We start from the raw sequence: 16,994 nt of genomic DNA on the forward strand, positions 1-16,994 counted from the left end.
TCCCCAATCGTCTGAGCTTCCCCCCCAGCGAGCTGGGGACTCGGAAGGATGGAAGGCTGAGTCAACCTCGAGCTGGCGACATGAATCCAGCTTCCACCGGGATCGAACTCAGGTTGTGAGCAGGGAGCTCGGATTGCGGTACTGCAGCTTTACCGCTCCGCACCACGGGGCTCTTTGTGCTTCCAGCCTCCCTTATAGCAGGTCTATGAAAGATGACATGGAAAAGAGGCATTGACGCTTGCTTTATACGCAGCGGTCATTAAGTCTGCTCCCCTAGGGTGACTAAAAAACCGCTCCAGGAAACTCACCGGAGAACCTTTATAAAGAGGATTCTCCCCCCCCACCACCACACTTTAGGCCCAACTGATATTTGTAAAAAGGTGGGCCTTTTTGAACACATGAAGCTGCCTTCTACTGAATCAGACCCTTGGTCTATCAAAGTCAGTCTTGTCTACTCAGACTGGCAGCTGCTCTCCAGGTTCTTGGGTGAAGGTCTTTCCCCGTTGCCTGCTATCTGACCTTTTGAACTACAGATGCCGGGATCGAACCTGGGACCTTCTGCATGCCAAGCAGAGGCTCTACCCCTGATGTACGGCTCCTCCTGGAATGCAACAAAAAATATTACGGGCTAATAATTTCTCTGTACTGACTGGAATGGCCAGCCTATTTCTGTAACTGTGTAATAAGCTGCGGCTTCGATTTGCATAACGCTGGGGTTGCCAAGTTAAGTCCCTGGGGGGTGGGGGGGGGAGGTTTATTTTGCATCTGGAGTGATGTCTGCCCCAGGCTGATGCAAGTTCGCTGGTCACGAAAACACCGAGACGGCCTCTGCTCCCAAGCATGGAATGCCTCTCTCAAAATCAAACAAGACTTTTATTCTCTTAAAAAACCAGCTTGCGTTTCCCCTCCCGCTGCCCGCTGCCGCTGGTGGAGACGGGCGGAGAGGGAATATCGGAGCCCTTCGTGGGAGGCAAGGAAGCCCCCCTCCCCTAAAAAAAATCCTCTCTTGCCTCCCCTTCCCTCCTTTGGTTCACAGCAACGACAACGTCAAAAGGCAAAGAGATTCTTGTAGGAAGGGCACACTGTCATGATGTCTGTCCCAGGGTAATACTGACAGGTCGTGGTAAGGTTACCTCAGCCGACAAACGGAACGCGGCAGTGGCTGCAATGGCTTACTGTGTGCGGGTGGAGTGTCGGTGTGGGAGGGGGCCCGCTCTGTGCTATTTAAGGGTCCCCCGGGCAGTGTTGGAAGAATGGACCGCCCCCCCCGTAAAGGCCACGTGGTCTCCCTGTGCCAGGAGTAGCACCTTGCTCAAAGGTGCGTGGATAACCATGGAGTATTGTGCGTGGATAACCACGGAGTGTGGAGAACTGGAGTGCTCTTGGGTGGGCGGAGGTGGGGCATCAAGAAAGGCAGAGACTGAGGAATCCACAAAGAGCAGGAGGGGTTGGGGGCTGCAGAGTCCCACACAGGTGTCCTTTAAAAAAAAAAAAGCCCCACTAAAACGGCACTCCAGAGGAGGGGAGGGATAACGGTGTGGGGGAGGGTGATTTCCCACAATGCACGCTGATGCCGGGGCGAGCTCAGGCGTGACCCACGACAGAGACAGAAAAGAGCACCAAAATAGAATTTCCACTGCAAAAGGAAGCCGCGTCACACAAGGGTGGGCTCGAGCCACGCGTTTCTGGTGATGGGCTTGGGGAGGGGAGGGGTCAGGCACCCACCCCCCGCCCCACTGCGCCTCCGGAAGAGCTGGTGTCCTGGCCGGTGGTGGTGAGGTCAGGGTCAGAGGGGGGGCTGGCCTCGCTTGGCTGGCCCGCTGCAGAGCTCCCCCTGGCCGGGTGCCCCTGGGCGACGGGAGCCGCCTTGACTGCAGGCCTCGTGGGGCCTTCGCTTGCCCTGAGGGTCCCGCCCTGTCCCTCCAGTCTGGCTTGGGTGCTGTCCTCTTGGGTCGCCACCTGAGAGGCGGCTCCGGCGTGGCAGGTCCTCTCCAGTTTGCGATGCTTGCGGAGGGAGGAGGAGGAGGCGGTGGCGGCGGCGCGCGGCGGCAGTGGCGCCTCTTCCAGGGGACGCAGGATCTCGCGGATCAGCTCCGTGCAGATGGCGGAGGCCTGGCGGGTCTCCCTGCTCAGCTGCGACAGGCTGAGGAAGCCATGGGGCAGGTCTTGCACCACCCGCAGGGTCACCGGCTGGCCCAAGGTCCGCAGCCGCCGGGCGAACATCACCGAGTCGTCCAGCACGGGGTCCAGGGCGCAAGCCTAGGGAGAAGCGGGGCAGAGAGCCATCAGTGTGCGACCGCAATTAAAAAGGCCAACACTACGCTGGGGATTGTTAGGAAGAGAATGGAAAACAAATCAGCCAGTATCATAAGGCCTCTGTATAAATCGAGGGTGCGGCCTTACTGGGAGTACTGTGTACAATTCTGTGCACCTCAAAAAAGTACTGTGCACCTCAAAAAAGATATCATAGTATTGGGGAAAGTGCAGAAAAGGGCAACTAGAATGATTAAAGGGTTGGAACACTTTCCCTTTGAAGAAAGGTTAAAACTCTTGGGGCTCTTTAGCTTGGAGAGACGTCGACTGAGGGGTGACACAATAGAGGTTTACAGGATTATGCATGGGATGGAGAAAGTAGAGAAAGAAGTACTTTTCTCCCTTTCTCACAATACGAGAACTTGTGGGCGCTCCATGAATTTGTTGAGCAGTCGGGTTAGAACTGATAAAAGGAAGTCCTCCTTCACCCAAAGGGTGATTAACACGTGGACATTCACTGCCACAGGAGGTGGTGGTGGCTACAAGCATAGGCAGCTTCAAGAGGGGATTGGATCAACATATGGAGCAGAGATCCATCAGTGGCTGTTAGCCACAGCGTATTATTGGAACTCTCTGTCTGGGGCAGTGATGCTCTGTATTCTTGGTGCTTGGGGGGGCAACAGTGAGAGGCCTTCTAGTGTTCTGGCCCCACTGGTGGACCTCCTGGTGGCATGTGGGTTTTTTGGCCACTGTGTGACACAGAGTGTTGGACTGGATGGGCCATTGGCCTGATCCAACATGGCTTCCCTTATGTTCTTATGTGACACAGAGTGTTGGACTGCATGGGCCATTGGCCTGATCCAACATGGCTTCTCTTATGTTCTTACATTATGTACCTGGATGGCTCGAACGGCTGAGGCCCACCCTGCTTTAGGTGCTGACCTCTTATTACCCACTATGCATCAGTTCCTGACTACAAGACTGCCCTCTGTCGCTGAACCTAGCAGGAATGTGATCTGAAGGGGCCTGGGGCCTGTTCCCCACACCAGGTTGCAACGTGCATCCTGCTGACAGACTTCCAGAAAGCATGAAGGAAACTTCTTTTTCTGTCCCAAATCTACCCCCAATCTATTTCATCGGTGGTTCTGAATTCTAGTGCGAGAGAAGGTGAGGAAGAATCCCTCTCTCCGTTCTGTCTACCTTCCCATTCTGAGGCTCTCTATAGCAGGGGTGGCCAAACAATGGCTCGGGAGCCACGTGGCTCTTTCGCACATAATTGTGCGGCTCTCAAAGCCTGCACTGCCCCGTCAGCCCGGCTTGGAGAAGACGTTTGTCTCTTTAAAGCATTTCTCCAAGCCAAGCCTGCCAGCAAAGAATGCATTTAAAATTAAAAGTTGCTTTCTTTCCACCTCTCCCTCAGCTTTTTTTGGGGGGGAGCAGAAACTCCTTTGCATATTAGGCCACACGCCCCTGATGTAGCCAATCCTCCAAGAGCTTACAAGGCTCTTAGTATGGGGCCTACTGTAATCTCTTGGAGAATTGGCTACATCGGGGGGGGGGAGTGTGGCCTAATATGCAAAAGAGTTCCTGCTACAAAAAAATTCCTGCCTCCCCCATCTATTTGCTTGCTTTCCACCTTTATTTCAATCCTTCCTTCCTGCCTGCTCTCAAACATCTGACATTCATGCCCTGCAGCTCTCAAACATCTGGTATTTATTCTGTGTGGCTCTTAAGTTAAGCAAGTTTGGCCACTCCTGCTCTGAAGGGCTTGAGGCCCATAAAGAAAATGATTGATGAAGTCATTTCAATTTCCAATCTGTCCTACAGAGAGATTTTTGTCTTTGTAATCCAAAACAATCAGCTCAAAAGGGGCAACCCTCTCTCTGTGTTTAAGGTGGACGACGGAACGTACACATTTATAGAACAAATCTGCAGTTCTGATCTGCTCTAGCACCCAAACCCTGGTTCCATTGTTCCTTCTGTTGATCCTCCGCTAGACAATGAAAACACTGTTCTATTCCAGCTGCCCTTTAGAAATGACTTACGTTGCAGATTCTTTCATTGTTTTATTCACCCGCCCCCATAATATTGGTGGCTTCTATTTGCTTTGGGTATGGCGGGACTTATAATATCTAAGCAATATTTTGAGGTCATCGTTCTTATGCAGAATTTTGGGGATGAATACTCCGCTCATGAAAACCTGGGTGGCCAGATTCTGAACGCTATGAAAATTTGCATGGTATCCAGAGCGAAGTTACCAAAAAAGGGGAACAGAGCGAAGCATATCACCCCTGGGGGAGCTGTGTCAACAGACTGGGCACTTTAAGAGCAGTGTTCCCTCTAAGCTGAGTTAGCGTGAGCTAGCTCACAGATGGTTAGCATTTTTGTCTTAGCCCAGGAAGGATGAGCCCAGAGCACAATAATGTATGCAGCAGCTCACAACTTTAATGCCAGGAGCTCACAAAGCAGAATTTTTGCTCACAAGACTCTGCAGCTTAGAGGGAACATTGCTTAAGAGTATGTTCTGCTACTTTATGCAACCAGCAGAAAATCTGTGGCGAAAAGCATAGCGGGTTTCTTAGCGATAAAACTATGAATGGTAGAAAAAAGGAGGGGAAATTGGGGGAGATGATATTGGAGAGGGGGGAAGAAAAGCTCACAGTCATAAAATCTAAACTGATAAGCAGAAGAAAAAACAAAAATGGAAGAACAGCTTCAAAAACCAACTTGTGGAACTCACTGCCACAAGTTTCTTGCAGGTGGCAAATTGCATAAATACTTTGTTTTGGAAAACGGATAAAAGGAAAGCAGGCAAAGCCAGACGGGCCTGTTGAGGGAAAGCAGAACCTTCCTGTGAGGTGCTGCCTTCTACTGAATCAGACCACCAGATCATCAAAGTCAGTCTTGTCTACTCAGACTGGCAGCGGTTCTCCGGGGTCTCCTTTAACTTCTTCCCCCACAACAGACACAGAGGTGGGTGGGGCTGAGAGAGCTCTCCCAGAAGCTGCCCTTTCAAGGACAACCTCTGCCAGAGCTCTGGCTGACCCAAGACCATTCCAGCAAGTGCAAGTGGAGGAGTGAGGAATCAAACCCAGTTCTTCCAGATAAGAGCACTTAACCACTGCACCAAACTGGCTCTCCAGTTGAGACCAACAAAGTTTAATTTTGTGCGCATGCACGCTTCTTCAGAGGTAATCTGAAGAAGCGGGCGTGCACAGAAAGCTTATAGCCAGTATTAAAGTTTGTTGGTCTTTAAAGGTGCCACTGGACTCAAATTTCATTGAGAACATGTTCCATCACCTTAATTATTTTAGTTGCCCCTTCTTCCAACGCTGTAACACTTTATTTTGAGGTGCGGTGACCAGAGGTGTACACAATATTCCAAATGAGACAGCATCATAGAGTTATATGGGCACGTTATACTACTGGCTGGTTTGTTTGCAGACCCCTTCCAAATAACCCCCAGCACAACATCTGCCTTTTTAAATTGCAGTTGCACACTGAGCTGAGATTTTAAGAACGTAAGAGAAGCCAAGTTGGATCAGACCAATGGCCCATCCAGTCCAACACTCTGTGTCACAAAAGAACATAAGAGAAGCAATGTTGGATCAGGCCAGTGGCCCATCCAGTCCAACACTCTGTGTCACAAAAGAACATAAGAGAAGCCTTGTTGGATCAGGCCAATGGCTCATCCAGTCCAACACTGTGCCACACAGTGGCCAAAACATCAGGAGGTCCACCAGCAGGGCCAGAACTCCAGAAGCCCTCCCACTGTTGCCTTCCCAGCACCAAGAAGATGGAGCATCACTGCCCCTGATAGAGAGCTCCATCTATAAGAGTATAAGAGAAGCCATGTTGGATCAGGCCAATGGCTCCTCTAGTCCAACACTCTGTGTCACACAGTGGCCAAAAAACCCCAAGTGCCATCAGGAGGTCCACCAGTGGGACCAGGACCCTAGAAGCCCTCCCACTGTTGCCCCCCCCCCAAGCACCAAGAATACAGAGCATCACTGCCCCAGACAGAGAGTTCCAACAATACTCTGTGGCTAATAGCCACTGATGGACCTCTGCTCCAGATGTTTATCCGATCCCCTCTTGAAGCTGGCTATGCTGGCAGCCATCACCACCAGTGTTCCCTCTAAGCTGAGTTAGCGTGAGCTAGCTCACGGATTTTTAGCCTCCATCTCACACATTTTTTGCCTTCGCTCAGGAAGGAGGACCCCAAGAGCACAATATAATCGATGCAGTCGCTCACCACTTTGATGCCAGCAGCTCGCAAAGTAGAATTTTTGCTTGCAAGACTCTGCAGCTTAGAGGGAAGACCGGTCACCACCTCCTGCGGCAGTGAATTCCACGGGCGAATTACCCTTTTCAGTGAGGCACCCGCCACAACTCCAAAATCTCTCTGTCTCGGTCAGTTACCGCCAGTTCGGACCCCCTCAACCCGTATTTATAGTTGGGGTTTTTGGCTCCGATGTGCGTCGCTTCGCACTTCTGGTCTGCTGCCGCCTCCCTCCGCTGTCTCCCCCCAGCCCCGTGGGGCACACTCACCACGATATGGATTGGCGGCAGGCCCGTCAGCATGGCGTCGGGAGCCAGGAGAGGTGACATGAAGGGGTTCTTGAAGATGGGCGAGAGCTCCACGTGCAGGCTGGGGGCCGGCTGCTCGGAGCGCAGGGGCTCAAAGCCGTCCGGGAAGACCATCCTGTGTTCCTTGTCGGGGGCCGCGGCGTCTTCCTGCTTGTCCTTGTTCAGAAAGAAGCTGGTCTGATGGTGTCCCGGGCTCCGGGAGGGGCTGGAGGGGCAGCCCCGCTCCAGGGGGGAGGACTCGGGGACGCAGGAGAGGTTGTGGCAGGTCTGGCTCTTGCGGGACTCTCGGGAGTTGGAAGCGGGCTTGGATTTCAGGGCCGCCTCCGAGATGCTCTTCCTGATGGGCTCTGCGTGCCGAAGAGGAGACAAAGGGACATGAGTGTGGGCGGGAGGCCTCCTTTTGGGCAGCAGCTCACAGGAGCGCAGAAGATGATGAAGAAGATATTGGATTTATATCCCGCCCTCCACTCCGAAGAATCTCAGAGCGGCTCACAATCTCCTTTACCTTCCTCCCCTACAACAGACACCCTGTGAGGTGGGTGGGGCTGGAGAGGGCTCTCACAGCAGCTGCCCTTTCAAGGACAACCTCTGCCAGAGCTATGACTGACCCAAGACCATTCCAGCAGGTGCAAGTGGAAGAGTGGGGCATCAAACCCGGTTCTCCCAGATGAGAGTCTGCCCTTTCAAGGACAACCTCTGCCAGAGCTACGGCTGACCCAAGGCCATGCCAGCAGGTGCAAGTGGAGGAGTGGGGAATCAAAGCCGGTTCTCCCAAATAAGAGTCTGCCCTTTCAAAGACAACCTCTGCCAGAGCTATGGCTGACCCAAGGCCATTCCAGCAGCTGCAAGTGGAGGAGTGGGGAATCAAACCTGGTTCTCCCAGATAAGAGTCTGCACTTTCAAGGACAACCTCTGCGATAGCTATGGCTGACCCAAGGCCATTCCAGCAGCTGCAAGTGGAGGAGTGGGGAATCAAACCTGGTTCTCCCAGATAAGAGTCTGCACTTTCAAGGACAACCTCTGCGATAGCTATGGCTGACCCAAGGCCATTCCAGCAGCTGCAAGTGGAGGAATGGGGAATCAAACCTGGTTCTCCCAGATAAGAGTCTGGCATTTCAAGGACAACCTCTTCCAGAGCTATGGCTGACCCAAGGCCATTCCAGCAGCTGCAAGTGGAGAAGTGTGGAATCAAACCCGATTCTCCCAGATAAGAGTCTGCCCTTTCAAGGACAACCTCTGCCAGAGCTATGGCTGACCCAATGCCATTCCAGCAGCTGCAAGTGGAGGAGTGGGGAATCAAACCCGGTTCTCCCAGATAAGAGTCTGCCCTTTCAAGGACAACCTCTGCCAGTGCTATGGCTGACCCAAGGCCATTCCAGCAGCTGCAAGTGGAGGAGTGGGGAATCAAACCTGGTTCTCCCAGATAAGAGTCTGCACTTTCAAGGACAACCTCTGCGATAGCTATGGCTGACCCAAGGCCATTCCAGCAGCTGCAAGTGGAGGAATGGGGAATCAAACCTGGTTCTCCCAGATAAGAGTCTGCCCTTTCAAGGACAACCTCTGCCAGAGCTATGGCTGACCCAAGGCCATGCTAGCAGGTGCAAATGGAGGAGTGGGGAATCAAACCCGGTTCTCCCAGATAAGAGTCTGCCCTTTCAAGGACAACCTCTGCCAGAGCTATGGCTGACCCAAGGCCATGCTAGCAGGTGCAAGTGGAGGAGTGGGGAATCAAACCCGGTTCTCACAAGAAATCAATGGCTTAGAGGGAACACTGGGTGGGAGTAAGGCTTTATTATGGCAATTATAATTCAAGAAGCATTTTAAGGTAGATGCTGAGCTGATAGAATTCAGTACACCTTCCGGTGATGTCAAGGGGTGTGTGGCAGATGCAAATGAGTTGTGCTAATGGGCTCCGGCACCTCTTTTCCTACGAAATGACCCCTGGTGCCTGTGGGGTGTCAGTTTTCTCCTGTTTCTACCACAGTGGAGACACCCCCTTGGGTGCTGCCTTCCTCTCAGCTGGCCCCAACGTATTCTTCTCTCGTGCTCCTTCCGCTGAAGGACTTCGGTTTCTGCCTGCCGCTCCGTGAAGCTCTACCCTTGACTCCCAAGACCTCCCCCACAATTAGACTCCTCCCCTGTGGCCCCCTCCCTGAGCAGAGAGCCCACCGACGAGGAGGAGCCGGAAAAGCCTCAGTGTGCCATGCTAAATGATGCCAGCCTCCTCTGCATTGTGCCCACACGCCATGCCGTGCCCATCCCCTCCAAATGGCACACAGCTGCTGCGCCAGGCTGCATGGGCAGAGAAGCTACCGCAGCTCTGCAGGGAGGGGTACGTGGCTTGAAGCAGAGAATGTGGTGGCCCCTTTGACATCTCCAGTTTCACCAGAAAGAAGAAGAAGAAAATGGATTTATATCCCACCCTTCACTCTGGATCTCAGAGCGGTCACAATCTCCTTTACCTTCCCCCATCCCCCCAACAACAGACACCCTGTGCGGTAGGTGGGGCTGAGAGAGCTCTCCCAGAAGCTGCCCTTTCAAGGACAACCTATGCCAGAGCTATGGCTGACCCAAGGCCATCCCAGCAGCTGCAAGTGGAGGAGCGGGGAATCAAACCCGGTTCTCCCAGATAAGAGTCTGTCCACTTAACCGCTACACCAAACAGGGAGACAGAGAGAGGAAATCAAGTTTCTACCTCTCAAGGTGGCTGCAGGGAGAACCCCTGAGCCACGTTTGCTCCTGTTTGGGAAACTAGAAGGATAACGTAATACGGGCACACAGGCGTAGGAGGCAAATTGCACCATGCTGGAAGAAAAGCTGGAAAAGGAGAAATGTGCAAGCATTAGGGAAATTAAGGAAACCGTCGAGGTGAGGAAATGGGAGGCCTGGATTCAAGAGCTCTGAGCTCATTAAAGAAGAAGAAAAAGACTGCAGATTTATACCCCGCCCTTCTCTCTGAATCAGAGACCCAGAGCGGCTTACAATCTCCTATATCTTCTCCCCCCACAACAGACACCCTGTGAGGTGGGTGGGGCTGAGAGGGCTCTCACAGCAGCTGTCTTTTCAAGGACAACCTCTGCCAGAGCTCTGGGTGACCCAAGGCCATTCCAGCAGCTGCAAGTGGAGGAGAGGGAAATCAAACCCGATTCTCCCAGATAAGAGTCTGCCCTTTCAAGGACAACCTCTGCCAGAGCTCTGGGTGACCCCAGGCCATTCCAGCAGCTGCAAGTGGAGGGGTGGGGAATCAAACCCGGTTCGCCCAGATAAGAGTCCGCACACTTAACCACTACACCAAACTGGCGTAGTGACAAGGGAGCAAAGGAGATGGAAGTCTCCACATCTGCAAGTGCCATGCTTATGGAATTCAGCCCCGCCACAGAAGCTGCGTGGCTGGAGTGCAACAGGTAAGCGTTTTAATTTGCGCACAAACACCATGCAAAGCCAAGGCCAGGGTGGGGTGGGGAGACTCATCGCCCTCTGCCAGCCGTGCCCAAACTCTCAGGGCATGCATGCCAAGCAGTACCAACTGCGGTGCAGAAAGCTGTAACGATGCCGATGTGCTCTCACCCTCCCCTCTTGCTCCCAGCAGCCAGGCATGCTGTTAGGGACGGGGTTGGGGAGCGGCTCCTACCGGCTGCCAAGTTAGTAAGGGCCGGGCTCTGGGTTCGGAAGAGGCGCGCCCAGGACAGCATCGACAGCAGCCGGGCCAGGGGGTGCCAGAGGTAGCCCTGCAGGCACCGGGAGAGAGGGCTGCCCCCTGCAGAGACAAGGCGAATGAGAAGAAGACAGGAAAGGAGGAGCCAGAAGGAGGCGGCAGCCAAGGGGGAAATTGCTTCTTACCGTCCACTCCGCCCGCCCCATCTGCCTTGCCTGTGTTTTCCAGCAGGGAGCTGAGGAAGGATGAGGCGCTGAGACGCAGGTCCCGGAAGAGGAGGTTGGTATCTCGTTTCACCATGTTCATGGGGCTCAACTTCTCCAGGGCGGGATCTTCAGACTGCTCGGGGTCCAACCCTAGATGGGGGGGGGGGGCAGAAAAAGAGAACAGCGGTTGAAGGACCTGAAACACCCCCACCCCGTTTTGCAACTCCCCCTTCTTGGAAAAAGGAGCGGTGTTTGTTTCTCAGAGTCCCTGCTTCGCGCACGCGGTCTCCTTAAAAAAAAAATATTAAATACATTTTATTCACTGAATTGTTTAAAAAATAACAACAAGGATAGTGAAAAATCAACAAAAACAACACATATTTAAAACTATAATCTATCCTACAACAATATAAAAAAGGTAAAGGTGTGCGAGCACCAGTCGTTTTCGACTCTGGGGTGATGATGTTTTCACGGCAGACTTTTAACGGGGTGGTTTGCCATTGCCTTCCCCAGTCATCTACACTCCCCCCCCCCCCCCCAGCAAGCTTTTACTGACCCTGGAAGGATGGAAGGCTTCCGCTGGGATCGAACTCAGGCTGTGACTGAGCAGAGAGTTTGCAGCTTTACCACTCTGCGCCACGGGGCTCTTCACAGCTAAACATTTATCTTTCTTACAAATCCGTTTCTTCCAAGCAATTCTCGGGGAACTAGGAATTTACATAAGATGACATATTTCCATCTCCTCTCAATGTGAATATTCTAGACATTTAAAAATACAAAAAAAAATCTCTATAACTTTCATTTTCTGGCAGGATATCTCTTTCAGTCAGATAAGTGAGTATCGGATCCCATAAATCCAAGAATTTGCTATTGATTGCTAGTATGTTCCCCTTCTTGCTTAGCTGTTATTTGATATATTTCAAAATAATCCCACAATTTTTGATACCACCAATCCCTACTTGGTAGATGTTCTGATGTCCAATGGGAGGCTAGCATTAGTCGAGCGACGGTGATCAGTAAAGAAATTATTTCTTTCTTATCCTTTGGGATCTCTTTATCTATAAGAGCTATTAAAATGACTTCTCCCGAGAACAGCCCCGCAAGCAGTTTTGCTGGACTGCTGCAGTAAAAAAAAAAAAAACTTAAGCCGCCCCTTGAGGACTAACATGATTTCATTTGAGAAGAGGCTTCCGAGGGCTAGATGCCTGCTTCTGAAAGACACGGGCTCCGGATCACAAAATCAGAGGTGAGAATAAACTCTCATGGCCAAGGTGCCACAAGATTCCTCCAGTACCCCTCCCTTTCCCCCGTGCTCTCGTCACCAGTCCCTCGTGCCACCCTACCACCGCCAGCACACAGTACAGAAGGACTGTAGTCCGATCCCCTAAGTCTCCAGTCAAAAGGATCTCATTAGTGCTTGGAGGGGTCACAGTAGGAGGGTTTCTAGTGTTCTGGACCCACTGCTGGACCTCCTGATGGCGCCTGGGTTTTTTTGGCCACTGTGTGACACAGAGTGTTGGACTGGATGGGCCATTGGCCTGATCCAACATGGCTTCTCTTATGTTCTTAGTTTGGTGTGAGAGAGTCAGTTTGGTGTAGTGGTTAAGTGCGTGGACTCTTATCTGGGAGAACCGGGTTTGATTCCCCACTCCTCCACTTGCAGCTGCTGGAATGGCCTTGGGTCAGCCATAGCTCTCGCAGGAGATGTCCTTGAAAGGGCAGCTGCCGTGAGAACCCTCTCAGCCCCACCCACCTCACAGGGTGTCTGTTGTGGAGGGAGAAGATAAAGGAGATTGTAAGTCGCTCTGAGTCTCTGATTCAGAGAGAAGGGCGGGGTATAAATCTGCAATTCTTCTTCTTCTTCTTCTTCTTCTTATATAGGCAGGCCAGAAAGGGCCTTCCAGAGACCTTGGAAAGCTGCTGCCTGGGACAAAGACAGACAGTTCCAGAAGCCCCCCTCTGCTCTAGACTGGTCAAGTTTATTCCAGTTTAACAATCCATAGGCCATAAACAATAAAACAAACAAGAACTGAAAAAAAGCAGTAAGACAAAAGTGTGCCGTGTCTACAAGGCAGGTTTTGCAGAGGCTACTAAGAAGTAATGTTAAACACAGAGTTGGAAGGGACCTGCAGGGCCATCTAGTCCAACCCCCTGCACAATGCAAGAAACTTACAAACACCTCCCCCCTAAATTCACAGGATCTTCATTGCTGTCAGATGGCCATCTAGCCTCTGTTTAAAAACCTCCAAGGGAGGAGAGCCCACCACCTCCCGAGGAAGCGCGTTCCACTGAGGAACCGCTCTAACCGTCAGGAAGTTCTTCCTAATGTTGAGCCAGAAACTCTTTTTATTTTTCAACCCATTGGTTCTGGTCCGACCTTCTGGGGCCAAAGAAAACAATTCCACGCCCTCCTCTATATGACAGCCCTTCAAGTACTTGAAGATGGGTGATCCTATCACCTCTCAGACACCTCTTCTCCAGGCTAAACATGCCCAGCTCCTTCAATCTTTCTTCATAGGACTTGGTCTCCAGAACCCTCACATCAATCTTGAAGTGTCAGGAACCGTGGAGTACTTCAGGGTTTTTTTTTACGAAATCTCTCTCTGGCTGTTGCACGCTTTGGACAGTAGAAAGGGTTTGGGACCATGAATCAACCACTGCCAAAGGAAAGTGATGGAAGTTCTCATCTGGAAGTGTCTTAAGGAAACAGCCCTTCTTCTGGGCTGCTGGCGGCACATTTCTATGTTCGATTGCTTATGACTGCCTCAGTTTTGGAACTGCCGGCATATTAAGATAGCGAGGCGGACCAACCGGGTGGAGTACTTAATTCCCCGATGGAGCAGGGACGCGCTCTTCAGCTGTCAAGCGAACACTGTTCGCTCAAAGCTGCTTTCATCTTTGACAGGTAACTGAAACAGCGACAGGTCGGAGTAATTGCTTTTCAAAAAGAGGTTACGAGTTAAGATTGGTCGTCTTATCCTGCTTTATCTGATGTAGCTCCTAGGCACTTGCTGGCTGGCTCATTTGCCCTTGCACTGGTTAGCCCAAGAACCAATCGCTGATTCAGATGGCAATCACACGATTATGGGTGAACAGATTCAGAGTAAGATAAGATGGATATTTCTTCTAAGAAGAAGAAGATATTTGATTTATATCCTGCCCTCCACTCCGAAGAGTCTCAGAGCGGCTCACAATCTCCCTTACCTTCCTCCCCCACAACAGACTCCCTATGAGGTGGGTGGGGCTGAGAGGGCTCTCACAGCAGCTGCCCTTTCAAGGACAGAGTCTCAGAGCGGCCTACAATCTCCTTTACCTTCCTCCCCCACAACAGACACCCTGTGAGGTGGGTGGGGCTGAGAGGGCTCTCACAGCAGCTGCCCTTTCAAGGACAGAGTCTCAGAGCGGCCTACAATCTCCTTTACCTTCCTCCCCCACAACAGACACCCTGTGAGGTGGGTGGGGCTGAGAGGGCTCTCACAGCAGCTGCCCTTTCAAGGACAGAGTCTCAGAGCAGCCTACAATCTCCTTTACCTTCCTCCCCCACAACAGACACCCTGTGAGGTGGGTGGGGCTGAGAGGGCTCTCACAGCAGCTGCCCTTTCAAGGACAGAGTCTCAGAGCGGCCTACAATCTCCTTTACCTTCCTCCCCCACAACAGACACCCTGTGAGGTGGGTGGGGCTGAGAGGGCTCTCACAGCAGCTGCCCTTTCAAGGACAGAGTCTCAGAGCGGCCTACAATCTCCTTTACCTTCCTCCTCCACAACAGACACCCTATGAGGTGGGTGGGGCTGAGAGGGCTCTCACAGCAGCTGCCCTTTCAAGGACAGAGTCTCAGAGCGGCCTACAATCTCCTTTACCTTCCTCCCCCACAACAGACACCCTGTGAGGTGGGTGGGGCTGAGAGGGCTCTCACAGCAGCTGCCCTTTCAAGGACAGAGTCTCAGAGCAGCCTACAATCTCCTTTCCCTTCCTCCCCCACAACAGACACCCTGTGAGGTGGGTGGGGCTGGAGAGGGCTCTCACAGCAGCTGCCCTTTCAAGGACAACCTCAGCCAGAGCTATGGCTGACCCAAGGCCACGCTAGCAGGTGCAAGTGGAGGAATCAAACCCGGTTCTCCCAGATAAGAGTCCGCACACTTAACCACTACACCAAACTGGTGATAAGCAAATGAGATTTCTCTGGGATGAAGTCTCAGAACTCAGTGAGATTTCTGAGTGTGCATGACTTGGGATTATTAACTGCAGTGAGACAAGAACCTGAAAGCCGGTTCGTTTTACTCTAATATGATTAAGTAGCCCCATGGTGCAGAGCGGTAAAGCTGCAGTACTGCAGACAGAACTCTCTGCTCACAACCTGAGTTCGATCCTGGGTTCGGAAGCTGGGTTCAGGTAGCCGGCTCAAGGTTGACTCAGCCTTCCATCATTCCGAGGTCGGTCAAATGAGTCCCCAACTTGCTGGGGGGAAAGAGTAGATGACTGGGGAAGGCAAGGGCAAACCACCCCGTAAAAAGTCTGCCGTGAAAATGTTGTGAAAGCAGCATCACCCCAGAGTCGAAAACGACTGGTGCTTGCACAGGGGACTACCTTGACCCCTTAAAACAGAGGTCCTCAAACTACGGCCCGCGGGCCAGATGCGGCCCGCCGGGTTATGGCAAAATCAGACCGGAAGTGACGTTCGACCTAAACTCGCGTTACCAATGCACACTTCCAGCACTGGGCTGAGGTGGCAGAGACAGAGTGTGAGGTGATACCGAGGTGAGGTGAGTTCCCAGGCCGGGGTGTGTGGTGTAGGGAAGGGAGAGAGATGCAGAAGACGGAGAACTGACGGCCCGCGGCCTTGTACAGTAACGGCAACCACCACAGCAGTCCGGCCCTCCAACAGTCTGAGGGACAGTGAACTGGCCCCCTATTTAAAAAGTTTGAGGACCCCTGCCCTAAAACATGATTAAACAACTTTAGGGACTTTTCCAATAAAAGATAAATGCGCCTGCAGGCTTTGGGTCTGATTAGCTGGCTTCAGTTCAAAAGAAACTCACAATTGACTTAGATCCAGGCCGTTTTTTGGGGGAGCAGGAACGCACGGGAACACCGTTCCAGCTGGCTTGGTGTCAAGGGGCATGGCCTAATATGCAAATGAGTTCCTGTTGGGCTTTTGCTACACAGAAAGCCCCATGTGAGACAATGGGGACATCATGGGGGTGTGGCTCAACATCCAAATGAATTACTACTGGGTTTTTTCTACACAAAAAAAACCCCGTGTGAGACCATGGTGACATCATGGGAGTGTGGCCTAATATGCAAATAAGTACCTGCTGGGCTTTTTCTACACAGAAGACCCCATGTGAGACAATGGTGATGTCATGGAGGTGTGGCCTGATATGCAAATGAGTTCCTGGTGGGCTTTTTCTACACAAAAAGTCCTGCTTAGATCAAAGTGAGTAGCCGTGTCAGCCTGTTTGCAGCAGTAGAAAAGAGCAAGAGTCCATGAGAACCTTCAAGATTAACAGGGGAGGGAAGGAATTTTCGTGGGAGTCACTGCTCACTTCTTCAGATACAGCTAAAAAATTTGAAGAAGAAGAAGACTGCAGATTTATACCCCGCCCTTCTCCCTAAGAGGCGGAGGACATCTTGGGGGTGTTTCCCACCGTCCAATCAGGGAGGCAGGAATCTTAAAAAACTTCCCCTTCCTGTGGATGTGGGAACCACCCTCCTTCCAGTTTATTTCCTGCCTCGACAGGGAGTAGCAGCGTTTAGGCTAGGTTCCTACCCTTTCTCATTACTTGCCTATCTCTTTAAAAAAAAAAAAAAAGATACTTTTTCTTTCCCCTCAGTTCCTACCTTGTTGTTCATCTCCTGATATTCTACCTCAGATCTTTTTCTGCCTTCTCAATCCGTCCTTCAGTCCCTCTCAGCTTCTCTGCCTCCTTTCCCCCCCCCCCCCACTTTCTTCAGCGCTTCAGAAGCGGCGCGGCTGTTTAAACTCAAGCCGCGGCCGAGCGCACAGCATTCAAGCCGCAGAGGAGAGGGAAAATGACGCGTCGGTCAAGAGACGCGTTCATGGACGACGACCTGGTTCCTGACGCCTGGCGCGGAACCGAGAGGCCCGCCTCCGGAGCCGGCATGTCTTCTAAGCTTGCCTCGGCTACCGGCAACGTGCCCTGTAGGGGCGAGAAAACCCAAAGGCGAACGCAGGCGGCGCTGGTCTTCCCCAGCCACGGAGGAGGCTTCCTCGTCAGGGCTCTTCCCCACTGGCAGCGGCCATCTTGGGGAGCGCAAAAAGGCGCGAAAC

The 16,994-nt window shown here is 52.2% G+C and overlaps 1 protein-coding gene across 1 annotated transcript in view; it reads right to left on the reverse strand.

Moving 5' to 3' along the window:
* Window positions 1–854: 854 nt before the first annotated feature.
* The window catches only part of LIPE (lipase E, hormone sensitive type), a 57,246-nt gene continuing 41,106 nt past the window's right edge, over window positions 855–16,994 (reverse strand). The window contains exons 8-10 of the mRNA XM_060258204.1: window positions 10,684–10,854; window positions 6,805–7,190; window positions 855–2,259 (exon numbers count right to left, since the gene is read on the reverse strand). Of these exons, the coding sequence (XP_060114187.1) occupies window positions 1,714–2,259; window positions 6,805–7,190; window positions 10,684–10,854 (1,103 nt within the window). The 3' untranslated portion in view covers window positions 855–1,713. The remainder of the gene's footprint in view (window positions 2,260–6,804; window positions 7,191–10,683; window positions 10,855–16,994) is intronic.

The sequence above is a fragment of the Heteronotia binoei genome, chromosome 17, assembly GCF_032191835.1.
Source record: "Heteronotia binoei isolate CCM8104 ecotype False Entrance Well chromosome 17, APGP_CSIRO_Hbin_v1, whole genome shotgun sequence".
Classification (NCBI taxonomy): Eukaryota; Metazoa; Chordata; class Lepidosauria; order Squamata; family Gekkonidae; genus Heteronotia; species Heteronotia binoei.